Here is a 26,661-nt window from a genome sequence, read left to right as displayed (position 1 = left end):
AGGTGGAACAACATGGTTGGTTAAGGCATATTGAGCAGGGCTAGAGACTCTACAATGAAATAAGACAGTAATCACTAACCAAGACAGTAATGGACAAGGCATATTGATATTAGGGAGAGGCATGCGTAGCCAAGTGATCGTATGGGTCCAGTGGGTGGTTGGGCTGGCTGGGGACACTGCGATTCAGACAGTTAGCAGGCCGGGGCTAGCAAGCTAGCATAAAGCCTTAGATGGACGTTGCGATGGGGGAAAGTCTGTTTTTGCCTCCTCGTGCCGTGATGTCGATAGACCAGTCGTGGAATTAGTAGGGTTCCAAGTAGCAGAGGTGTCCAAGTCAAATGGGCAAAATGGGTATAGTGGCTCAAGAAACTGACTGATGGATCAGCTAACAGTACAATTTTTTATTTTTTAATATTTTTTTTACCTTTATTTAACTAGGCAAGTCAGTTAAGAACAAATTCTTATTTTCAATGATGGCCTAGGAACAGTGGGTTAACTGCCTGTTCAGGGGCTCTAGATAGCTAGCAGGCCGCTGTTAGCAGAATGGGCCTTCAGGGGATCTTGCGCTAGAGGGGCCTGTTGGGATCCTCGGGCAGATTATGTCAGTATTCCAGTTGTGAAGGATCGGCGGGGTTCCGTACCCCGTACCGGCAGTAGAAGGGGTTTGGATATTGTAGCCGAGGAGTGGGCTTCAGGAGTATCCCAGGAGCCCTAGCCGGGAGATGGGTCTAGCATGGGCAAGCTCCAGGCTAGTTGGTGCTAGCTCCGGGACGGAAACGTTAGCCAGGACTAGTCAACCCGGGTTGTGGTTAGCTAGCTGTGATGATCCAGATGAAAATGTTCAGTGTTTGCGGTAAGAAAATATAGGTCCTGTATGCTCTGGTTTGAAACGCATTGTACGAACTGGCGAGAGCTTTCTAAAGGTTAGCTGATGACCGCTAGCAGTGGTTAGCTGACTGATAGCTGGTAGCTAGATAGCTAGATAGCTTTAGTTGAGGTATGCCATCTTGATCACTGCATACTTAACATTCCATTGAGTTTCGAAACAATCTGAAAGCAGAGTTTCCCCAGCTGAGTTTTGAACAATAAACAGTATCCTGTGATTTGTGTTGCAGCCGTTTGCACAATGGTGTAGTCTCCAGCCCAAAGATTCTGCCAAGATGCCAGAGAGCTCGTGGAAGCTGGTCTTCTACACCATGTCCTGGTCGTACAGCACCTACCTGCTCTTCTTCACCAACTACACCTTCTTCCATGACCCGCCCTCCGTATTCTATGGTAAGCCATACAAATTTTAAAAAGCTGCACAATTATTGTCAAGTGATACGTACACCTAAAATAGTCAGCAGTGGAACTCAGTCGGGCATTCAACTGCTGTTGAGAGTTGTAATTGAATAATGCACAAGGTGCAATTTTCAAAATTTGGTAGTAAATGGGCAGTTTTTCTCTTGTTATGTCATTCAACGACAGACCTTAGAGTGCTACACTACATGGCCAAAAGTATGTGGACATCTGCTCGTCAATTATTTCATTCCAAAATCATGGGCATTAATATGGATTTTATCCCCCTTTGCTGCTATAACAGCCTCCACTCTTCTGGGAAAACTTTCCACTAGATTGCTGCGGATACTTTCTTCCATTCAGCTACAAGAGCGTTAGTGAGGTCGGGCACTGATGTTGGGCGATTAGGCCAGTCTGTGTTCCAATTCATCCCAAAGGTGTATGATGGGGTTGAGGTCAGGGCTCTGTGCAGGCCAGTCAAGTTCTTCCACACCGATCTCGACAAACCATTTCTGTATGGACCTAGCTTTGTGCACGGGGGTATTGTCATGCTGAAACAGGAAAGGGCCTTCCCCAAACTGTTGCCACAAAGTTGGAAGCACAGAATCATCTAGAATGTCATTGTATGCTGTAGCGTTAAGATTTCCCTTCACTGGAACCAAGGGGCATAGCCCAAACCAATGCAAAACAGCCCCAGACCATTAGTCCTCCTCCACCAAACTTTACAGTTGGCACTATGCATTGGGACAGGTAGCGTTCAACCAAACCCTGATTTTTCCTTCAGATTATCAGATGGTGAAGCATGATTCATCACTCCAGAGAACGCGCTTCCACTGCTCCAGAATCCAATGGAGGCCAGCTTTACACCACTCCAGCCAAAGCTTGGCATTGCGCATGGTGATTTTAGGCTTGTGTGCGGCTATGCCACCATGGAAACCCATACATATTTAGCAGATGTTATTGCTGGTGTAGTGAAATGCTTGTGTTCCTAGCTCCGACAGTGCAGCAGTATCTAACAATTCACAACAATACACACAAATCTAATATTAAAGAATGAAGAAGAAATATATAAATATTAGGACCAGCAATGTCGGAGTGACATTGACTAAAATACAGTAGAATACAGTATATGCATATTATTATTTTTTAAATAGTTTTTAATTGAATATTTATTTAACTAGGCAAATCAGTTAAGAACAAATTCTTACTTACAATGACGGCCTATGAACAGTGGGTTAACTGCCTTGCATAGACTTCAGGAAGTGTACAACACCTACCTCTGCAACATCTATCATAGGTCAGAATATAGAGATTGTAGAGGAATACAAATACCTGGGTGGCCTCTTGGACAATAAGCCTCAGTGGAGTAAATGTACAGACCTGATCTACAGAAAGAGCCAACAGAGACTGTACTTTCTAAAAAAAGATGGGATATTTTAATGTAGACTGTACTATACTGACTCTGTTTTACAAATCTTTCATTGAGAGTATTTTAACTTTTTGTATTGTTTGTTGGTTTGGCAATGCCACTGTCAGCTAGAGAAATATGCTGAGAAGGATTATCACCACAGTAAGCAAGGTACTTGGAGTCAAACAGACAGGTCTGGATGTGATCTTTAAGGTCAGGGCCCTCCACAAGGCTCACAAAATCATTTTAGACCCAAGCCACCCCCTGTACCCAGACTTTGAACAAATCCCCTCTGGGCGCAGATATAGAGCACCACTCAGCAGGAAAAACAGAACTAGACAATCATGTGTGCCTATTTGTGCCTTTGTGATATCCCTCCTAAATAGCTTGGGCTAATGTTCCTATCGACTCATTAAGGCCAGCAGGCTAGTCTTTTTGATTTTTTATTATGTTTTATTGGTATGTAACTGTTATGAAAGTTGTATTGTCCATTTTTTTTTTATTTAAACGTCACTTTAAACTTGTACATAACACTGCAACAAAATTTCCCCATAGGGACAATAAAGTTAGTAAATTGTTCAGGGGCAGAACGACAGATTTTTACCTTGTCAGCTTGGGGATTAAATCTAGCAACCTTTCGGTTACTGGCCCAACGCTCTAACCACTAGGCTACCTGCCACCCCAATATGAATATGAAATGAATAAAGCAGTATGTAAAAACTACTAAAGTGACTTGTGTTCCATTATTAAAGTGACCAGTGATACCATGAATATGTACATTGGGCAGCAGCCTCTAAGGTGCAGAATTGAGTAACCAGGTAGTAGCCGGCCAGTGATAGCTATTTAACAGTCTGATGGCCTTGAGATAGAAGCTGTTTTTCAGGCTCTCGGTCCCAGCTTTGATGCACCTGTACTGACCTTGCCTTCTGGATGATAGCGGTGTGAACAGGCTGTGGCTGGGGTGGTTGATGTTCTTGATGATCTTTTTGGCCTTCCTGTGACATCGGGGGTTGTAGGTGTCCTGAAGGGCAGGCAGTGTGCCCCCGGTGATGCGTTGGGCAGACCGCACCACTCTCTGGAGAGCCCTGCGGTTGCGGGCGGTGCAGTTGCTGTACCAGGCAGTGATACAACCTGACAGGATGCTCTCAGTTGTGCATTTGTAAAGTTTGTGAGGATCTTAGGGGCTAAGACAAATTTCTTCAGCCTCCTGAGGTTCAAGAGGCGGCGATGCACCTTCGTCACCACACTATCTGTGTAGGTGGACCATTTCAGATTTTTCCTTGTGTGTACTCCAAAGAACTTGAAGCTTTTCACCTTCTCCACTGCTGTCCCGTCGATGTGGATAAGGGCGTGATCCCTCTGCTGTCTCCTGAAGTCCATTATCAGCTACTTCGTTTTGTTGAGGTTGAGGGAGTGGTTATTTTCCTGGCACCACTCCGCCAGGGCCCTCACCTCCTCCCTGTAGGCTGTCTCGTCATTGTTGGTATCAGGCCTACTGCTGTTGTGTTGTCTGCAAACTTGATGATTGAGTTGAAGACGTGCATGGGCACGGGTGAGCAGGGAGTACAGGAGAGGGCTGAGCACGCACCCCTGTGGGGCCCCTCAAATCACATTTTATTGGTCACATACACATGATTAGCAGATGTTATTGCCAGTGTAGTGAAATGCTTTTGCTTCTAGATCTGACAGTGCAGCAGTATCTAACAGGTAATATCTAACAAATTCCACAATACCACCTAATACACAAAATCTAGTAAAGGAATGGAATGAGAATATGTAAGTTTAAAATATATGGATGAACAGTGACAGAGCGGCTAAGATGCAATAGATAGTAAAGAATAGATAGTGAATGATACAGTATACAGTATATACATATGAGATGAGTAATGTGAGATATGTAAACATTCTTAAAGTTACATTATTAAAGTGACTAGTGTTCCATTTATTACAGTGGCCAATGATATCAAGTCTGTAGGTAGGCAGCTGCCTCTCTGTGCTAGTGGTGGCTGTTTAACAATCTGTTGGCCTTGAGATAGAAGCGGTTTTTCAATCTCTCTGTCCCAGCTCTAATGCACCTGTACTGACCTCGCCTTCTAGATGGTATCAGGGTGAACAGGTAGTGGCTCGGGCGGTTATTGTCCTTGATGATCTTTTTGTCTTCCTGTGACATCGGGTGTTGTAGGTGTCCTGGAGGGCAGGTAGTTTGCCCCCGGTGATGAGTTGTGCAGACTGCACCAAATCAAATCAAATGTATTTATATAGCCCTTCTTACATCAGCTGATATCTCAAAGTGCTGTACAGAAACCCAGCCGAAAACCACAAACAGCAAGCAATGCAGGTGTAGAAGCACGGTGGCTAGGAAAAACTCAGTAGAAAGGCCAGAACCTAGGAAGAAACCTAGAGAGGAACCAGGCTATGAGGGGTGGCCAGTCCTCTTCTGGCTGTGCCGGGTGGAGATTATAACAGAACATGGCCAAGATGTTCAAATGTTCATAAATGACCAGCATAGTAAAATAATAATAATCACAGTAGTTGTCGAGGGTGCAACAAGTCAGCACCTCAGGAGTAAATGTCAGTTGGCTTTTCATAGCCGATCATTAAGAGTATCTCTACCGCTCCTGCTGTCTCTAGAGAGTTGAAAACAGCAGGTCTGGGACAGGTAGCACGTCCGGTGAACAGGTCAGGGTTCCATAGCCGCAGGCAGAACAGTTGAAACTGGAGCAGTAGCACGGCCAGGTGGACTGGGGACAGCAAGGAGTCATCATGCCAGGTAGTCCTGAGGCATGGTCCTCAGGCTCAGGTCCTCCGAGAGAGAGAAAGAAAGAGAGAATTAGAGAGAGCATACTTAAATTGACACAGGACACCGGATAAGACAGGAGAAGTACTTCAGATATAACAGACTGACCCTAGCCCCCCGACACATAAACTACTGCAGCATAAATACTGGAGGCTGAGACAGGAGGGGTCAGGAGACACTGTGGCCCCATCCGATGGCCCGTACAGGGCCAAACAGGCAGGATATAACCCCACCCACTTTGCCAAAGCACAGCCCCCACACCACTAGAGGGATATCTTCAACCATCAACTTACCATCCTGAGACAAGGCCGAGTATAGCCCACAAAGATCTCCGCCATGGAAGAGCACCAGTAAGCCAGTGACTCAGCCCCTGTAATAGGGTTAGAGGCAGATAATCCCAGTGGAGAGAGGGGAACCGGCCAGGCAGAGACAGCAAGGGCAGTTCGTTGCTCCAGAGCCTTTCCGTTCACCTTCACACTCCTGGGCCAGACTACTACTGAACCACTGAAGATATGAGTCTTCAGTAAAGACTTAACTTCATAGGGGCAGTATTGCGTAGCTTGGATGAAAAGGTGCCCATTGTAAACGGCCAGCTCCTCAGTTTCAGTTGCTAATATATGCATATTATTATTAATATTGGATAGAAAACACTCTAAAGTTTCCAAAACTGTCCAAATATTGTCTGTGAGTATAACAGAACTGATATTGCAGGCGAAACCCTGAGGAAAATCAAAACAGGAAGTGGCTTCTATTTTGAAAACTTCATGTTCCATAGCCTCCCTTTGCTGGATTTAAAGGGATATGAACCATATTCCTTTTCCTATTGCTTCCTTAAGGTGTCAACAGTCTTCAGACATAGTTTCAGGCTTTTATTTTGAAAAATGAGCCAGAACGATAACATCGCGTCAAGTGGTCACATGAGTTTTGCTCACGCAACAGAGTTTGGATAGGTATTGCTTTTCCCTCTCCTACTGTGAAAGACATTTGCGGTTGATATATTATCGATTATATATTTTAAAAACAACCTGAGGATTGATTATAAAAAAAGTTTGACTTGTTTCTGTGGACATTATGGAAACTATTTGAAATTTTCGTCTGTGTTGTCGTGTCCGCTCTTTCCGGTGGATTTCTGAACATTACTCGACAAACAAACGGAGGTATATTGGATATAAAAATAATCTTTATGGAACAAAAGGGACATTTGTTGTGTAACTGGGAGTCTCGTGAGTGAAAACATCCGAAGATCATCAAAGGTAAACGATTCATTTGATTGCTTTTCTGATTTTCGTGACCAAGCTTCCTGATGCTAAGTGTACTTAATGTTTTGTCGTGCGATCGATAAATTTACACAAACGCTTGGATTGCTTTCGCTGTAAAGCATCATTTCAAAATCTGACACGACAGGTGGATTAACAAAAGGCTAAGCTGTGTTTTCCTATATTGCACTTGTGATTTCATGAATATAAATATTTGTAGTAATATTTATTGAATGTAGCGCTATGCTATTCAGCGGTTGTTGATTACACTTATCCCATTAGTGGGATTGCAGTCATAACAAGTTTTTAAAGGTTGCGTCTCTCACATGGGTAGGCAGACCATTCCATATAATTGGAACTCTATAGGAGAAAGCCCTGCCTCCAGCTGTTTTGCTTAGAAATTCTAGGGACAATTAGGAGGCTTGCGTCTTGTGACCATAGCATACGTGTAGGCATGTACGGCAGGACCAAATCGGAAAGATAGGTAGGAGCAAGCCCATGTAATGCTTTGTAGGTTAGCAGTAAAACCTTGACATCAGCCCTTACCTCTGGAGAGCCCTGCGGTTGTGGGCGGTGCAGTTGCCGTACCAGGCGGTGATACAGCCCGACAGGATGCTCTCAATTGTGCACCTGTAAAAGTCAGTGAGAGTTTTTGGTGACATGCCACATTTTTTTTGCCTCTTTCTTCATCAAGCTGTCTGTATGGGTGGTCCATTTTAGTTTGTCCGTGATGTGTACGCCGAGGAACTTAAAACTTTCCACCTTCTCCACTGCTGTCCCATCGATGTGGATAGGGGGGTGCTCCCTTTGTTGTTTCCTGAAGTCCACAATCATCTAATTTGTTTTGCTGACATTGAGTGAGAGGTTATTTTCCTGACATCATACCCCGAGGCCCTCACCTCCTCCTTGTAGGCTGTATCGTTGTTGTTTGTAATCAAGCCTACCACTGTAGTGTCATCTGCAAACTTGATGATAGAGTTGGAGGCGTGCATGACCATGTAGTCGTGGGTGAACAGGGAGTACAGGAGAGGGCCGAGAACACACCCTTGTGGGGCCCCAGTGTTGAGGATCAGTGAAGTGGAGGTTTTGTTTCCTGCCTTCACCACCTGGGGACGGCCTGTCAGAAAGTCCAGGACTCAGTTACAGAGGGCGGGGTTCAGACGTACGGCCCCAAGCTTAATGATGAGCTTGGAGGGTACTATGGTGTTGAAGGCTGAGCTATAGGCAATGAACAGCATTCTTACATAGGTATTCCTCTTGTCCAGATGGGATAGGTTAGTGCGATGGTGATTGCATCGTCTGTGGATCTATTGGGGCGGTATACAAATTTAAGTAGGTCTAGGGTGTCAGGGAAGGTGCAGGTGATATGATCCTTAACTAGCCTCTCAAAGCACTTCATGATGACAGACGTGAGTGCTATGGGGCGATAATCATTTAGTTCAGTTACCTTTGGCTTTCTTGGGTACAGGAACAATGGTGGACATCTTGAAGCAAGTGGGTACTACAGGCTGGGATTGAGAGAGATTGAATATGTTCGTAAGCACTCCAGCCAGCTGGTCTGTGCATGCTCAGGACCGAGAGAAAGATGAAGGGAGCAAAGTACAGAAAGATCTTTGATGAAAACCTGCTCCAGAGCGCTCAGGACCTCAGACTGAGGCGAAGGTTAAACTTTGAACAGGACAACAACCCTCAGCACGCAGCCAAGACAATGCAGAAGTGGCTTCTGGAAAAGTCTCTGAATGTCTTTGAGTGGCCCAGCCAGAGCCCGGACTTGAACCCGATCGAACATCTCTGGAGAGATGTGAAAATAGCTCTGCAGCGACACTCCCCATCCAACCTGATAGAGCTTGAAAGGATCTGCAGAGAAGAATGGGAGAAACTCCCAAAATACAGGTGTGCCAGGCTTGTAGTGTCATACCCAAGAAGACTCAAGGCTGTAAGTACTGAATACTTATGTAAATGTGATATTTCTGTTTTTTTTGTTCGTTTTTTTGCAAAAATGTCTAAAAACCTGTTTTTGCTTTGTCATTATGGGGTATTGTGTGTTGATATAATTTAACCCATTTTAGAATAAGGCTGTAGTGTAACAATATGTGGAAAAAGTCAAGGGGTCTTGCGCTGTAATACTAATTTATAGGTCAACACTACAACTGAAACACAATTTTACACACCTGGCTATATAATCAGTTCAATTTCAATAACATATCCTAATCTGATTTTACTGATAAAATCACCAATGTCTCTATTAAATAGTTTTTAAAAAATTCTTTGTGCATTGATTTTGAAAAACAGCTAGCAATAAAGAGAAAATGTTGCTCTGAAAAAGTTTCAAAAGAAGAAAGTTTCAGGGAAGAATGGACAGAGGAATATGCATTCTTACCATATTTCTCCAATGGCAAACCAGTGTATTGTTTGCAACTAAACGTTTGCTGTTTGCAAATAATTCAATAAAAGACATCCTCATGAATTTAAGCATGGCACTTTGAAAAGTTACACTATACTGTATATACAAAAGTATGTGGATGCCTCTTAAAATTTGTGGATCTGGCTATTTCAGCCACACCTGTTGTTGACAGGTGTATAAAATTGAACACGCAGCCATGCAATCTCCATAGAGAAACTTTGATCTTACTGAAGAGCTCAGTGACTTTCAACGTGGCCCTGTGTTACGAGAATTATGTTCTCAATGTACATAAACTGAACTTCAATTAAACTACTCGGTCTGTAACCAAGAATTTGTAAGATTCTTGTTGAAATGAAACAGACAGAGGCCAGTCTACAATAGTCAGCTACGTTTATTTATGAGAGCTCTGCTTGTCATCTCAGGTACATTGGTTTATATACCTCTCATTTCATCATAAATGTCCCTCCTCCTCTCAGACAATGACAATATAGTTCACAAGTCTTCTCCTACTCATACATTGCTTATCCCATCCTGCCACCTGTTATACAATCTACTACAAGCCCAAGGTTTCTCCCCTCCCTGGGTGGGGAGACTTCCTTCCCTGTTATCAGTTTCACAGTGGACACAAGTTGTCTGCCACAGTTCCTTGCCTGCTAACAGTCCCTCTTTCTTATGGACAAACATTCTTCATCATTATAGAGAGACAGGGTAGAATTCTTTTAGATATAGTCCTATTGTTACGGATACAGTTATCCTGTGTGTGTGTGTATCCTGTGTGTGTTTCTTTTCTCTCCTTCTCCCCTCACAGGTGAAAATCATCACTCCCCAATCAGTCAACAATCAATCATCAATCAGAAGACACACCTCCTCCTATTTCCTACCCTATCACAGTTCCTTCCCCATGGTTTAAAAACCCCATCATTTGTTTGTTCTAGAGAGCAATCTCTAGCTCAATCTCTCTGTAAATGCCATGTCTGTAGGTCTCTGTGTTTCACTCTCGCTTTGTGTATTAACCTCTCTTTTGTTTAAAGCACCTCCATCGCACTTTGTCATCACCTGTGAGTATTGTTTTTGGTTATGGTGTTTGTTTGTTGCTGGTGGGAAAAGGGGGAAACCAAGACAAGTCGCCCATGGGCATACACTACCCGTAGGTGAACTTTGTTAAATACACTAGTTAGAACTGGGCGGATCACCCACTGTATTTTTGGTTAGTTAGTTAGCTGTTGTTAAAGTTGGCTAGTCTAGCCTCGTGGTGTTTTTGAATACTTATTGTTTCTTTCCTTGGGTCCAGCTCAGCCCCTTTTCCTGCTCCCCCATTACCGTGTGTTTATAAATAAACCTGGAGTTTGACGGTAGATTTCTGTTGTCGTGGTTATTTCGTTCACACTTTTACTTTGTCACAATAATAATTTGCATGAGTTATGTTACGGGTCTCATTACTATCCCCCCTAGACTGTCGGGCCAAAAGGGATTCGTAACACTATCATTACTTTAAATGTATACATCATTTAGTCATTATACATAAAATTCATAACACCCTGTCATAAGATGCCAGCTTTCCAACAAGTCAGTTCTTTAAGTTTCTGACCTGCTAGAGCTGCCATGGCCAACTCTAACTGTTATTGTTAATTAAGTGGAAACGTCTAGGAGCAAAGTGGTAGGCCACACAAGCTCACAGAACGGAACCGCTGAGTGGTGAAGTGTGTAGTACATAAAAATACTCTGTCCTCGGTTGCAACACTCACGACCGAGTTCCAAACTGCCTCTGGAAGCAACGTCAGCACAATAACTGTTCTTCGGGAGCTTCATGAAATGGGTTTCCATAGCTGAGCAGCCGTACACAAGCCTAAGATCACCATGCGCGATGCTAAGCGTCGGCTGGAGTGGTGTAAAGCTCACCGCCATTGGACTTTGGAGCAGTGGAAACACGTTCTCTGGAGTGATGAATCACACTTCATCTGGCAGTCCGACTGACAAATCTGGGTTTGGCCAGGGGAACGCTACCTACCCTAATCCATAGTGCCAACTGTAAAGTTTGGAGGAGGAGGAATTAAGGTCTGGGGCTGTTTTGCATTGGTTTGGGCCTAGGCCCCTTGGTTCCAGTGAAGGGAAATCTTAACGCTACAGCATACAATAACATTCTAGATGATTGTGTGCTTCCAACTTTGTGGCAACAGTTTGGGGAAGGCCCTTTCCTGTTTCAGCATGACAATACCCCCGTGCACAAAGCGAGGTCCATGCAGAAATGGTTTGTCAAGATTGGTGTGTAAGAACTTGACTGGCCTGCACAGAGCCCTGACCTCAACCCTATCGAACACCTTTGGGATGAATTGGAATGTGGACTGCGAGCCAGGTCTAATCACCCAACATCAGTGCCCGACCTCACTAATGCTCTTGTGGCTGAATGGAAGCAAGCCCCGCAGCAATTTTCCAACATCTAGTGGAAAGCCTTCCCATAAGAGTAGAGGCTGTTATAGCAGCAAAGGGGGGACCAACTCCATATTAATGGCCATGAGGCAGGCAGGGTGTCCACATACTTTTGGCAATTTAGTGTACGTTTCCACCCAGACAGAGGCTTGAACAATGCATAAAATTTTAAGCTTCAACTGCTGGCTACTCGTCTGTTGCTTAACCCAACAACAGAAGTGCTTCCCTAAAAGCTGCCTAGGTCGAAATATGTTCTGTGAAAGGCTCAATTAATAAGGACAGAATAGCAAAGTCAAATTTTTTGTCTCCTCAAATATTGAAGGATGCAGCTCAGCTTCAGAATGTCATATAGACTAATCAATACATACCAATATGCATCAGTTGCGTCTTTTGTGGGCATTTTAAAGCTTGTTTCTAGCATAGCATGGAGTTAAGCATTGTTATAGAACGCTTTATATTATCTGGATACTTTTTGTTTTTAGTTATAAAAAAATATATAAAGTAACAATAGTTATTCTTTTTGGTATTTTCTTTAAGAAAGGTAACGGCATACCCTCACTCAATTTGTAATGCTTTTGCAACAGTCTTGAATGAGTTCCCACATATGCTGAGCACTTGTTGGCTGCTTTTCCTTCACTCTGCGGTTGAGGTTGGGGGGTTGTGGAGGACAGGTCATCTGATACAGCACTCCACCACAGTCCGTCTTGGTCAAATAGCCCTTACACAGCCTGGAAGTGTGTTGGGTCATTGTCCTGTTGAAAAAAAATGATAGTCCAACTAAGCGCAAATCAGATGGGATGGTGTATATCTGTAGAATGCTGTGGTAGCCATGCTGGTTAAGTGTGCCTTGAATTCTAAATAAATCACTGACAGTGTCACCAGCAATGCACCATCACACAACCTCCTCCATGCTTCATGGTGGGAACCACACATGTAGAGTAGGTGAACTGATGATCTCCACGTCTCACAAAGATACAGCGGTTGGAACCCAAAATTTCAGATTTCCACCGGTCGAATGTCCATTGCTCGTGTTTCTTGGCCCAAGCAAGTTTCTTCTTCTTATTGGTGTCCTTTAGTAGTGGTTTCTTTGCAGCAATTCGACCATAAAGGCCTGATTCACGCATTATCCTTTGAACAGTTGTTGTTGAGATGTGTCTGTTACTTGAACTCTGTGAGGTGCAATCTGAGGTGCAGTTAATTGCCGATTTCTGAGGCTGGTAACTCTAATGAACTTATCTTCTGCCGCAGAGGTAACTCTTGGTATGTGGCGGTCCTCATGAAAGCTAGTTTCATCATAGCACTTGATGGCTTTTGCGACGGGACCAGAAGAAACATTCAAAGGATTGACTGACCTCCATGTCTTAAAGTAATGATGGACTGTCATTTCTCTTTGCTTATTTGAGCTGTTCTTGCTAAATAGGGCTATCTTCTGTATACCACCCCTACTTTGTCACAACACAACTGATTGGCCCAAATGCATTAAGAAGGAAAGAAATTCTACAAATGAACTTTTAACAAGGCACACCTTAGTTGAAATGCATTCCAGGTGACCAGCTCATGAAGCTGGTTGAGAGAATGCCAAGAGTGTGAAAAGCTGTCGTCAAGGCAAAGGTGGCTACTTTGAAGAATCTCACATTTTAAATATATTTTGATTTGTTTAACACTTTTTTGGTTACTACATGATTCGAATTGTGTTATTTAATAGTTTTGATGTCTTCACTAATATTCTACAATGTAAAAAATAGTAAAAATAAAGAAAAACCCTTGAATGAGTATGTACTGTATGTGCGTGCGTATGTGTGTGTCAGAGAGCATGTTTGTTGTGTCTATGCCAGGGTGCATATGTGTTTGCATGTGTGTATGTTCCAGTAGGCATGTTTGTGTGTACGTGCGTGTGTGTATGCCAGCATGTGTTTGCCTTTCTCCTGTGGAATATCCCCCAGGCCGCTCCTCTAATCCTTAGCCTCTCTCTCTGTCTTCTCCCTCTCCCAGAATGGAAGCGTGGCATGACAGTGCCCACGGACATCGCCATCGCCTACCTGATCCAGGGCAGCTTCTACGGACACTCCATCTATGCCACGGTCTACATGGATGCCTGGAGGAAGGATTCTACCGTCATGGTGGTGCACCACGTCATCACCCTGGCCCTCATCACCTTCTCTTACGCTTTCAGGTAGCTGACCACTCCCTGCCTGTCTGGTGGCCCCAGGTTTGGAAAACACTATCGCAATGTGAAGCTTTGTAATCTATTGCCTTTCAGGGACATTGATGAAATATTGGCAACATATCCTCTAAGCAATAGTTGTAAACGATAGTTGTAGATGTTTTGTCGAGTTGTCGAATCACACTCTTAGAAAACAATATTGGGCCCCATAGGAGAACCCTTTGAAGAACCCTTGTAACTTTTGGTTACAAGAGGAACAGTTTTGGGTTCCATGTAGAACCCTTTCCACAGAGGAAAATGGAACCAAAAAGGGGTTTTAAATGGAACCAAAAAGTGTTCTCCTATGGGGACAGGTGAAAAACTTTTTTTTAACCCTTTTTTCTAAGAATGCAGAAAGCTGATTTGTCATAGTGTAAAAAGGCTCTAGGTTATTGGATGTTTTAAAAAAACGGTGTTATTTGATGACTGTTCTCTTGCTTTAAACAATATTTGTTTCAAAGTCAATCCGTGTCATTGACTAAGACTAACCCCTTGGCTTTCACATTGCACCACCCAGATAACAGCACAGCTATGTCCTCAGCTAATATTGTTTGTGTACTGACACTGTGCTCCCCACCGCTCTCTCCTCTCAGATTCCACAACATTGGGTTGCTGGTGTTGTTCCTCCACGACATCAATGACATCCAGCTGGAGTTCACCAAGCTCAATGTATACTTCAAGACCCGTGGAGGGGGCTACTACCTCATCAACGACATCCTGTCCAACATGGGCTCTGTCAGCTTCAGCATCACCTGGTGAGGAGAGAGAAGACACACACAGACAAGCAACAGTGTTGGGAAGTAGTGTACAACATGTAGTTCAACTAGTGATTTAACTACGTTTCAGTAGCTTGGTGGTAGTTGAACTAAATTCAAATCTAAGTAATGTTTCAGTAGTTAATTACTTGTTTTGCCATTTAGTGGTGTAGCTAACTACTGGAACTACACAACTTTCTTTGCAAATAGAAAATAAAATATGGGTGAAGTAGGAAAGAATTTCCTTTCTTTTTCAGCATAACTCCTTTCTCATTTAAACAGTTTTTGTGTTTAATATGCTAAACTACACATTCTGTTAACATCTTACTCCAGAGTGATCTGACCTTGCAATTTGTAGTCTAGGACATTACAGATTTAGATATGATAAATTATCACAAAGTAGTTTGGATGTAGTGAACTGTCATGAAAATTCTTACACAGGGACAGTCGAAGTCAATTTTAAATGAATCATTGTTTATTTTCAGTTATCTGGAGAGATTCCAACAAACTTGATGCACCATAGTGAACGTCTGTCAGGAGCTCTAATGGGGCAGTCCCGTTTAGTTCCCCTATATACTGGTTACAGACAGGTTACATAGGCGTTTGGTTCCGGGATGTGTCTGGCACCGTCTCCTACCTTAATTTAAATCATAAGGTGAATGCACCAATTTGTAAGTTGCTCTGGATAAGAGCGTCTGCTAAATGACTTAAATGTAAATGTTTAAAGAACATATTCTGGGTGTTCTGCCAAATAGTCATGACACCCCCCCCCTCATATATTTACCAGGCACAGGCAAGAACCAAGGATTGTTGACACCAAAGACAAGATGTACAAAATAAAATGTCCTTCACATAATTACTTTTCAAAATAGTTTAGAATAGTAAACTATATTTTTCTTAAGGGTAACTTTAGCGTAACGTAACTTCTTCCAGTGTGAATTAATTGGTAGATTGCAGGGCTCTACGCTGACGTTTTTTGACGAGGAGCACAATGAAAAATATTTGCAGTAACAAGACGTTTTCTTTGTAGTAATGGTACAAGCATGAAATCATGAATCTGCGCTCAGTGTATTCTCCATGACACTCAGGGGCTGTTGTACAGTGAAGTAATCATTGCAATAATTATCATCTGGGTAATTGTTTCTAGGTGCACGCTACTCCTAAATAAAGAAATCCAGATCCCATAGCAAAATATTTAGGCGCATATGCTAGTAAAATGGTTGCACTCTAGAGCCCTTGCTTGGTAACTATATGTTCAGAGTAGCTTCCCCAGAACTAACAAGCACACACGCCTGCATGCCTGGGTACACACACACACACACACACACTTTCTACCCTAAAGCGTCTGAATAACACTGTTCCTCTATGCAGGTTTTGGTTTCGTCTCTACTGGTTCCCTCTGAAGGTTCTGTACGCCACCTGTGTGTCCAGCCTCCAGTCCGTCCCAAACATACCCTTCTACTTCTTCTTCAACTCACTCCTCTTGACATTCCTCTGCATGAATATCTACTGGTTTTTGGTGAGTCTTGGACCTCCGTCTGCAGCAGGTCACAAATCTCACAGTGGTGTGCAAAACATAGTGTAGCTACCTCATTAGTCAGACTCTAGGTTAAACAAGACTAATCTAATTCTAATTCAGAGAGGGCAACCCCTCACAGATATGTGTTCCCAATTAGTAAATAACATGTCTTGACAGTTTTATGACTATTACCTGGTCTTTTCCATTTGTATTAGCCTAATATGTCTAATGCCTCTGTCAGGGGTTGATACATTCAAAATAAACTGGGCTGAATATGTGACATCAAACCTCTCTCCCCTCTAACCCCTGATCCCCACCCCCTCTCTCCCTACAGTATATAGTGGCATTTGTGGCGAAAGTCCTGACGGGGCAGATGAAGGATGTAAAAGACCTCAGGGAGTACGAGGGTGAGGAGGGAGCCCAGAGGGCCGCAACCCTGCTTAAGGCCCAGCAGCAGAGTAAAGATGCAGGACATCTCAACAATTCTGCTGAAACTCAACTCAACAACTCTACTGAAGGGTGAGGAAACAGTCACAAACACACTACTTTACCATGCTGATTCAACATGTGTATATGAATCACCAAATCATATGTACAGTGCCTTGCGAAAGTATTCGGCCCCCTTGAACTTTGCGACCTTTTGCCACATTTCAGGCTTCAAACATAAAGATATAAAACTGTATGTTTTTGTGAAGAATCAACAACAAGTGGGACACAATCATGAAGTGGAACGACATTTATTGAATATTTCAAACTTTTTTAACAAATCAAAAACTGAAAAATTGGGCGTGCAAAATTATTCAGCCCCCTTAAGTTAATACTTTGTAGCGCCACCTTTTGCTGCGATTACAGCTGTAAGTCGCTTGGGGTATGTCTCTATCAGTTTTGCACATCGACAGACTGAATTTTTTCCCATTCCTCCTTGCAAAACAGCTCGAGCTCAGTGAGGTTGGATAGAGAGCATTTGTGAACAGCAGTTTTAAGTTCTTTCCACAGATTCTCGATTGGATTCATGTCTGGACTTTGACTTGGCCATTCTAACACCTGGATATGTTTATTTTTGAACCATTCCATTGTAGATTTTGCTTTGGATCATTGTCTTGTTGGAACTTTTTATGGATATCTTTAAGAAATGGCTTTCTTCTTGCCACTCTTCCATAAAGGCCAGATTTGTGCAATATACGACTGATTGTTGTCCTATGGACAGAGTCTCCCACCTCAGCTGTAGATCTCTGCAGTTCATCCAGAGTGATCATGGGCCTCTTGGCTGCATCTCTGATCAGTCTTCTCCTTGTATGAGCTGAAAGTTTAGAGGGACGGCCAGGTCTTGGTAGATTTGCAGTGGTCTGATACTCCTTCCATTTCAATATTATCGCTTGCACAGTGTTCCTTGGGATGTTTAAAGCTTGGGAAATATTTTTGTATCCAAATCCGGCTTTAAACTTCTTCACAACAGTATCTCGGACCTGCCTGGTGTGTTCCTTGTTCTTCATGATGCTCTCTGCACTTTTAACGGACCTCTGAGACTATCACAGTGCAGGTGCATTTATACGGAGACTTGATTACACACAGGTGGATTGTATTTATCATCATTAGTCATTTAGGTCAACATTGGATCATTCAGAGATCCTTTGCTGCACTGAAAGTAAAGGGGCTGAATAATTTTGCACGCCCAATTTTTCCGTTTTTGATTTGTTAAAAAAGTTTGAAATATTCAATAAATGTCGTTCCACTTCATGATTGTGTCCCACTTGTTGTTGATTCTTCACAAAAACATACAGTTTTATATCTTTATGTTTGAAGCCTGAAATGTGGCAAAAGGTCGCAAAGTTCAAGGGGGCCGAATACTTTCGCAAGGCACTGTATGTATTAGGTCTGCTAAATTACTCAAATATAAATTCACAAATATAACTTTAAACATTATTTATATTTTTTATTATTAACCCCCACTCTTCTGAGGGGGGAAAAAAATGTAGTTTTTTTCAGCTTTTTTACTAAATATAAATACATTTTATGTATACATTTTACATACACATTTGACATATATGGTACTTTTATATAAAGCAGTCTTATAACAATAATACATTACCAAACATCAGCTCTTTAATCCCAACCCTCAGCCACTCTCAGCCCATCACACCTATCACCATAGACCTCAGCTCTTTAATCCCAACCCTCAGCCACTCTCAGCCCATCCCACCTATCACCATAGACCTCAGCTCTTTAATCCCAACCCTCAGCCACTCTCAGCCCATCACACCTATCACCATAGACGACCCTCATTTGGTTGTGCCACCCTCGTTTGGTTGTGCCATATATTTTCCAATTGTGCTGAGATGTTTGACAAAAAATGTTAACCTTTCTAATCGTATATTAACCACAGATTGTGAGCTAAAGATGATAACCTTTCCTACGAGTATTATTATATTATCTATTGACTGACTATGGCTATCCAATTTGGCCTTCACTGCTATTTGTAAGGTTCATTTTAAGTGCATGTTGTGATTTTTTTTAACCATTCCTGAACCTGTAACCATCATTAAGCTACATAGGGGCAATACCAAAATAATTGATCTGTTGATTATGTCTCTTCGCAGCAAAATCTACAGAGCTGAGATTGTTGCATGCCCCATATATATATATAGCATTCTGTTGGTGGCAAAATAATTCTATAATAATGTAAATCAAGTGTAGTTTTTTGTACCAGTCCATAAACTATATGCCACAAATATTACCTTGAATGTTTCACTGTACTGAAGTAATGCCACCACCATACACGATACAGACACTGCATCTCCAGGTGACAAATGCTTTCCAAAACATCCAGAGAGAAGGTTTTTGTCAGGAAAACCTGAAGAGAGAGAATGACCCCTTGGCCTCAGATGACTCAGTAAACCTGATTCTCATCCTGGGGTATCTTAGCTGGATGGGTCTCAATTCATTGAACTTATGTCCCTGTCCACTCGACCCAAGTTGTGTCCAAGTTATTCTCTTCCGTCGACCCTGTCCCTTCATATCTGGATTGTACAACAAAGAAGAGCTAGAGGCTAGGCTAGGGGAAGGATAGGCTTTGCATTGTTATTATTAGCGGCTTGGGTCTTTTTAAATATTGAGGAATATTTCCCTTTTCTCTGTTCATAGGAGTAACAACATGAATTTGTGCGTGACTCAGAATTAATGCGGTGCCATCAGCTGCCATCAGCTGGAAGGTGTCCTTTTTTGCATCAAGTTTGTTTGGAAAGGAAAGGGAGAGGGGAGAGATGCTGAGACTGACCATCAGATGCAAGCTCTCCCCCGCTACTCTCTCCTCTTCCATCCTATCATCTCTTCCCTCTGCTCAAACCTTCTCCAACCTATCTCCTGATTCTGCCTCCTCAACCCTCCTCTCCTCCCTTTCTGCATCCTTTGACTCTCTATGTCCCCTATCCTCCAGGCCGGCTCGGTCCTCCCCTCCCGCTCCGTGGCTCGACGACTCATTGCGAGCTCACAGAACAGGGCTCCGGGCAGCCGAGCGGAAATGGAGGAAAACTCGCCTCCCTGCGGACCTGGCATCCTTTCACTCCCTCCTCTCTACATTTTCCTCCTCTGTCTCTGCTGCTAAAGCCACTTTCTACCACTCTAAATTCCAAGCATCTGCCTCTAACCCTAGGAAGCTCTTTGCCACCTTCTCCTCCCTCCTGAATCCTCCTCCTCCCTCTCTGCAGATGACTTCGTCAACCATTTTGAAAAGAAGGTCGACGACATCCGATCCTCGTTTGCTAAGTCAAACGACACCGCTGGTTCTGCTCACACTGCCCTACCCTGTGCTCTGACCTCTTTCTCCCCTCTCTCTCCAGATGAAATCTCGCGTCTTGTGACGGCCGGCCGCCCAACAACCTGCCCGCTTGACCCTATCCCCTCCTCTCTTCTCCAGACCATTTCCGGAGACCTTCTCCCTTACCTCACCTCGCTCATCAACTCATCCCTGACCGCTGGCTACGTCCCTTCCGTCTTCAAGAGAGCGAGAGTTGCACCCCTTCTGAAAAAACCTACACTCGATCCCTCCGATGTCAACAACTACAGACCAGTATCCCTTCTTTCTTTTCTCTCCAAAACTCTTGAACGTGCCGTCCTTGGCCAGCTCTCCCGCTATCTCTCTCAGAATGACCTTCTTGATCCAAATCAGTCAGGTTTCAAGACTAGTCATTCAACTGAGACTGCTCTTTGTATCACGGAGGCGCTCCGCACTGCTAAAGCTAACTCTCTCTCCTCTGCTCTCATCCTTCTAGACCTATCGGCTGCCTTCGATACTGTGAACCATCAGATCCTCCTCTCCACCCTCTCCGAGTTGGGCATCTCCGGCGCGGCCCATGCTTGGATTGCGTCCTACCTGACAGGTCGCTCCTACCAGGTGGCGTGGCGAGAATCCGTCTCCACACCACGTGCTCTCACCACTGGTGTCCCCCAGGGCTCTGTTCTAGGCCCTCTCCTATTCTCGCTATACACCAAGTCACTTGGCTCTGTCATAACCTCACATGGTCTCTCCTATCATTGCTATGCAGACGACACACAATTAATCTTCTCCTTTCCCCCTTCTGATGACCAGGTGGCGAATCGCATCTCTGCATGTCTGGCAGACATATCAGTGTGGATGACGGCTCACCACCTCAAGCTGAACCTCGGCAAGACGGAGCTGCTCTTCCTCCCGGGGAAGGACTGCCCGTTCCATGATCTCGCCATCACGGTTGACAACTCCACTGTGTCCTCCTCCCAGAGCGCTAAGAACCTTGGCGTGATCCTGGACAACACCCTGTCGTTCTCAACTAACATCAAGGCGGTGGCCCGTTCCTGTAGGTTCATGCTCTACAACATCCGCAGAGTACGACCCTGCCTCACACAGGAAGCGGCGCAGGTCCTAATCCAGGCACTTGTCATCTCCCGTCTGGATTACTGCAACTCGCTGTTGGCTGGGCTCCCTGCCTGTGCCATTAAACCCCTACAACTCATCCAGAACGCCGCAGCCCGTCTGGTGTTCAACCTTCCCAAGTTCTCTCACGTCACCCCGCTCCTCCGCTCTCTCCACTGGCTTCCAGTTGAAGCTCGCATCCGCTACAAGACCATGGTGCTTGCCTACGGAGCTGTGAGGGGAACGGCACCTCAGTACCTCCAGGCTCTGATCAGGCCCTACACCCAAACAAGGGCACTGCGTTCATCCACCTCTGGCCTGCTCGCCTCCCTACCACTGAGGAAGTACAGTTCCCGCTCAGCCCAGTCAAAACTGTTCGCTGCTCTGGCCCCCCAATGGTGGAACAAACTCCATCACGACGCCAGGACAGCGGAGTCAATCACCACCTTCCGGAGACACCTGAAACCCCACCTCTTTAAGGAATACCTAGGATAGGATAAAGTAATCCCTCTCACCCCCCTTAAAAGATTTAGATGCACTACTGTTCCACTGGATGTCATAAGGTGAATGCACCAATTTGTAAGTCGCTCTGGATAAGAGCGTCTGCTAAATGACTTAAATGTAAATGTAAAATAAATCATTTAAATGTATGCTCACTCAGCTTTGCCTCACAAGTAATACAACAACGGATCTATTACCGATGTGATCATATAGTGTGTCCATAATGGCGCAGCAGTAAGACGTGTTTGTTTTCTTCCCATGTAAATATTGTTTTTTTGTTTTTTGTTGTTGTATACATCTCAATCTCAAAATAAATATACATTACTGCAACCCGCCTCACTCAATGTGGTACAGATCAGCTATTTTTTTTTAGCTTTAGCTCGGACTCCTGCCGCTTTAGCCTGGATAGCCTGGATAATACCTGCCAGTCTGCACAGCGCGATACCAGCCCTGAGCATATCGGACTGCTTTTTTCCACTACATCTCTGGATTCCTGCCGCAAGCTCTGGACCATTACACTGGATCTTTGCAGCTAGCTAGTTGATACCGAGGAGCTATTGTGGCTAACGCCTTTGTCCAGAAGCATGCACCAGTTAGCCCCGAGCTAGGCCCATCTCCCGGCTAGCAAACAAAGTACACCAACTACAACATTTCCCTTACCAATTGGACTGGACCCTTTGTCGACATGGAGCCCCGCCGATCCATCACGACTGGTCTACTGGTCTGCTGACGTAACTCGGCCGATGTGCTCTCAACCGGCCTCTGCGTCATGGATGTTTGGTGATGATCCATCTGCTATTCCCGGCCTGCTAGCTCTCTGAATGCCGTGTCTCCCGTTCGCACAACATAGTAATCGAGTACTGAACAGTTCCCTGTTTCATCTAGTGCTGCTCTTCGGACCCTATGATCACTCGGCTACACAGCTGACTCCTGCTGGACTGTCCATTAACACGAACCGGAACCCCCAAAGAAGCTAGCCAGCTAACTGGCTACTAGCTAGTAGTCAGTTAGCCACTGCTAGCGCTCATCAGCTAACCTTAGCCCAGTCCAACTCCTGCCAGTCTGCACAGCGCGATTCAACCCAGAGCATACCGGACTGCTTGTTCTCCACCAAATCTCCATATCTCCGGATTCCTACCGCAAGCTCTGAACCTTTACACCTGGATCAGCACAGCTAGCTAGCTGCTATCCGAGTGGCTACTCCTGGCTAATGTCTCTGTCCCGAAGCAAACACCAGTTAGCCTGTAACTAGCCTTGTGCTAGGCCCATCTCCCAGCTAACCACTCCTTGGGCTACCATACCTATTTTGCCAATTGGCCTGGACCCCTTTTACTGCCGACACAGAGCCCCACTGATCCATCATGACTGGTCTACTGACGTAATCCGCCCGAGGGGGTTTCAACACGCTCCTCTGTTGCGACTTCCCCTAAAGGCCCATCTGCTAGCCACGGCCCGCTAGATTTCTAGAGCACATCGGACTGTTAGCTGAAGAGATCCATCAGCCAATTTCTTGGGCTACAATACCTATTTTGCTAATTGGCCTGGACCCTTTTACTGCCTACATGGAGCCCTGCCGATCCATCACGACTGGTCTGCCGACATAACTGTCCGAGGGGGCTACAACAGACTCTTTCTTAGCTAGCCCTTTTGTTCCACTTCCCACACATGCGGTGACCTCACCTGGTTTAAATGGTATCTCTAGAGACAAAACCTCTCTCATCGTCACTCAATGCCTAGGTTTAGCCCTTGGTTCACTCCAGACCTGACTGCCCTTGACCAGTACATATGTATCCTGTGGCGTACAGTATTAGCATCGAATATCCCCTGCGATATGCAACTTTTCAGGGAAGTTAGGAACCACTATACACAAGCAGTTAGGAAAGCAAAGGCTAGCTTTTTCAAACAGAAATTTGCATCCTGTAGCACAAAGTCCAAAAGTTCTGGGACACTGTAAAGTCCATGGAGAATAAGAACACCTCCTCCCAGCTGCCCACTGCACTGAGGCTAGGAAACACTGTCATTACCGATAAATCCACAATAATTGAGAATTTCATTAAGCATTTTTCTACGGCTGGCCATGTTTTCCACCTGGCTACCCCAACCCCGGTCAACAGCCCTGCACCCCCCACAGCATCTTGCCCAAGCCTCCCCCACGTCTCCTTCACCCAAATCCAGACAGCTGATGTTCTGAAAGAGTTGCAAAATCTGGACCCCTACAAATCAGCTGGGCTAGACAATCTGGACCCTCTCTTTCTAAAAATGATCCTCCGCAATTGTTGCAACCCCTATTACTAGCCTGTTCAACCTCTCTTTCGTATCATCTGAGATACCCAAAGACTGGAAAGCTGCCGCGGTCATCCCCCTCTTCAAAGGGGGAGACACTCCAAACTGTTACAGACCTATATCTATCCTACCCTGCCTTTCTAAGGTCTTCAAAAGCCAAGTTAACAAACAGATCACCAACCATTTCGAATCCCACCGTACCTTCTCCACTATGCAATCTGGTTTCCGAGCTGGTCATGGGTGCACCTCAGCCACGCTCAAGGTCCTAAACAATATCATAACTGGCATCGATAATAGACAATACTGTGCAGCCGTATTCATTGACCTGGCCAATGCTTTCAACTCTGTCAATCACCACATTCTTATCGGCAGATGCACCAGCCTTGGTTTCTCAAATGACTGCCTCGCCTGGCTCACCAACTACTTCTCAGACAGAGTTCAGTATGTCAAATCGGAGGGCCTGTTGTCCGGACCTCTGGCAGTCTCTTTGGGAGCACCACAGGGTTCAATTCTTGGGCCGACTCTCTTCTCTGTATACATCAATGATGTCACTCTTGCTGCTGGTGATTCTCTGATCCACCTCTACGCAGACGGCACCATTCTGTATACTTCTGGCCCTTCTTTGGACACTGTGTTAACTAATCTCCAGACGAACTTCAATGCCGTACAACTCTCCTTCTTTGGCCTCCAATTCCTCTTAAATGCAAGTAAAACTAAATGCATGCTCTTCAACTGATCGCTGCCGGCACCTGCCCGCCCGTCCAGCATCACTACTCTGGATGGTTCTGACTTAGAATATGTAGGCAACTACAAATACCTAGATGTCTGGTTAGACTGTAAACTCTCCTTCCAGACTCACATTAAGCATCTCCAATCCAAAATTAAATCTAGAATCAGCTTCCTATTTCACAACAAAGCATCCTTCACTCATGCTGCGAAACACCCTCATAAACTGACTATCCTACCGATCCACGACTTCGGCGATGTCATTTACAAAATAGCCCCCAACACTCTCCTCAGCAAATTTGATGCAGTCTATCACAGTGCCACCAGTTTTGTCACCAAAGCCCCATATACTACCCACCACTGTGTCCTCTTTGCTCTCATTGTCTGACCCTCGCTTCATATTTGTCACCAAACCCACTGGCTCCAGGTCATCTATAAGTCTTTGCTAGGTAAAGTCCCACCTTATCTCAGGTCTCTGGTCACCATAGCAGCAACCACCCATAGCACGCACTCCAGCAGGTATATTTCACTGGTCACCCCCAAAGCTAATTCCTAATTTGGCCGCCTTTTCTTTCAGTTCTCTGCTGCCAATGACTGGAACGAATTGCAAACATCACTGAAGCTGGAGACGCACATCTCCCTTACTAACATTAAGCATCAGCTGTCAGAGCAGCTCACAGATCACTGCACCTGTACATAGCCCATCTGTAAATAGCCTAGCCAACATTATTATTTTTATCTGAGCAGTAGAAACATATGCTACAGGCTGGGGCTAACATATGCTACAGGCTAGGGCAAACATGGGCTACAGGCTAGGGCAAACACGGGCTACAGGCTAGGGCAAACATATGCTACAGGCTAGGGCAAACATATGCTACAGGCTATGGCAAACATGGGCTATAGGCTAGGGCAAACATATACTACAGGCTAGGGCAAACACGGGCTACTGGCTAGGGGAAGGATGGGCTACAGGCTAGGGAAAGGACGGGCTGCAGGCTAGGGGAAAGGCGGGCTTGTTGCTAGGGAAAGGAAGGGTTAGAAGCTATGGGAAGGAAGGGCTACAGGCTAGGAGAAGACGGCTACAGACTAGGAGAAGGCAGGCTTGAGTCTAGGATGGACTACAGTCTGGAGTGAAGGAAGTGCTACATGCTAGGGGAAGGATGGGCTTCAGGCAAGGGGAAAGACTGCTTGACGCTAGGGGAAGGACGGGCTTGAGGCTAGGGAGGGGAAGGACGGGCTTGATGCTAGGGAGGGGAAGGACGGGCTTGAGGCTAGGGAGGGGAAGGATGGGCTTGATGCTAGGGAGGGGAAGGACAGGCTTGTGGCTAGGGAGGGGAAGGACGGGCTTGTGGCTAGGGAGGGGAAGAACGGCCTTGAGGCTAGGGAGGGGAAGGGTGAGCTTGAGGCTCGGGGAAGGACAGGCTTGTGTCTAGGGGATGTAAGGTCTACCGGCTAGGGAAGTAATGGCTACAGGCTAGGGGATATAAGGGCTTGAGTCTAGGGGATGGACGGACGGACTTGAGGCTAGGGCAAGGACATGCTTGAGGCTAAGGCAAGGACAGGCTTGAGGCTAGGGCAAGAACGGGCTTGAGGCTAGGGCAAGGATGGGCTTGAGGCTAGGGCAAGGACGGGCTTGAGGCTAGGGCAAGGACGGGCTTGAGGCTAGGCAATGACAGGCTTGAGGCTAGGGCAAGGACGGCTTGAGGCTGGGGGAAGGATGGGCTACAGGCTAGGGGTCTCCAACCCTGTTCTTGGAGAGCAGGTTTTCACTCCAATCCTAATCTAGCACACCTGATTCTAAGGTTAGTTACATCTGTGGTTGTAGTGAAAACCTACAGGAGGGTAACTTTCCAATAACAGGGTTGGAGAGCCCTGGGCTAGAGTCTAGGCTAGGGGCAGGAAGGGCTAGAGGCTAGGTAAAGGAAGTAGAGGTTGTTTTTTAACCAGGCCGACCTGTAGACAACCATTCATCACACCGTAAACCTCATGCCAATAACGAGCGCTTTCCAAACAACCCCTACGCACTTCAGTGTGTGCAGATCTGAAATAACCAGATACAGTAGGTGTGATAAATATGGCGGACTACAGTCGGGAAGAACATCCACTTTTAAAATGAAAGACCACCATACATTGATGAATAGCGTTGTTCCAGTCCATCCTTGGGTGTAGTTGTCCTCCTCAATCTTCTTGGAATTCTGCGTAGTATTCCTTTGAGCCGG

General features: G+C 45.1%; 1 protein-coding gene across 1 annotated transcript in view; it reads left to right on the top strand.

Annotated features, from left to right (window-relative positions):
- Window positions 1–26,661, top strand: part of LOC115109189 (ceramide synthase 1-like) — a 69,315-nt gene that overhangs the window by 39,006 nt on the left and 3,648 nt on the right. Inside the window, exons 2-6 of the mRNA XM_029633851.2 lie at window positions 1,116–1,275; window positions 13,563–13,743; window positions 14,367–14,528; window positions 15,900–16,047; window positions 16,382–16,566. Coding sequence (XP_029489711.2) covers window positions 1,116–1,275; window positions 13,563–13,743; window positions 14,367–14,528; window positions 15,900–16,047; window positions 16,382–16,566 — 836 coding nt within the window. The remainder of the gene's footprint in view (window positions 1–1,115; window positions 1,276–13,562; window positions 13,744–14,366; window positions 14,529–15,899; window positions 16,048–16,381; window positions 16,567–26,661) is intronic.

This window comes from Oncorhynchus nerka, linkage group LG25 (genome assembly GCF_034236695.1).
Source record: "Oncorhynchus nerka isolate Pitt River linkage group LG25, Oner_Uvic_2.0, whole genome shotgun sequence".
NCBI lineage: Eukaryota > Metazoa > Chordata > Actinopteri > Salmoniformes > Salmonidae > Oncorhynchus > Oncorhynchus nerka.
The sequence above is the reverse complement of the archived record's forward strand: the minus strand, read 5'-3'. Positions and strand labels throughout refer to the sequence as shown.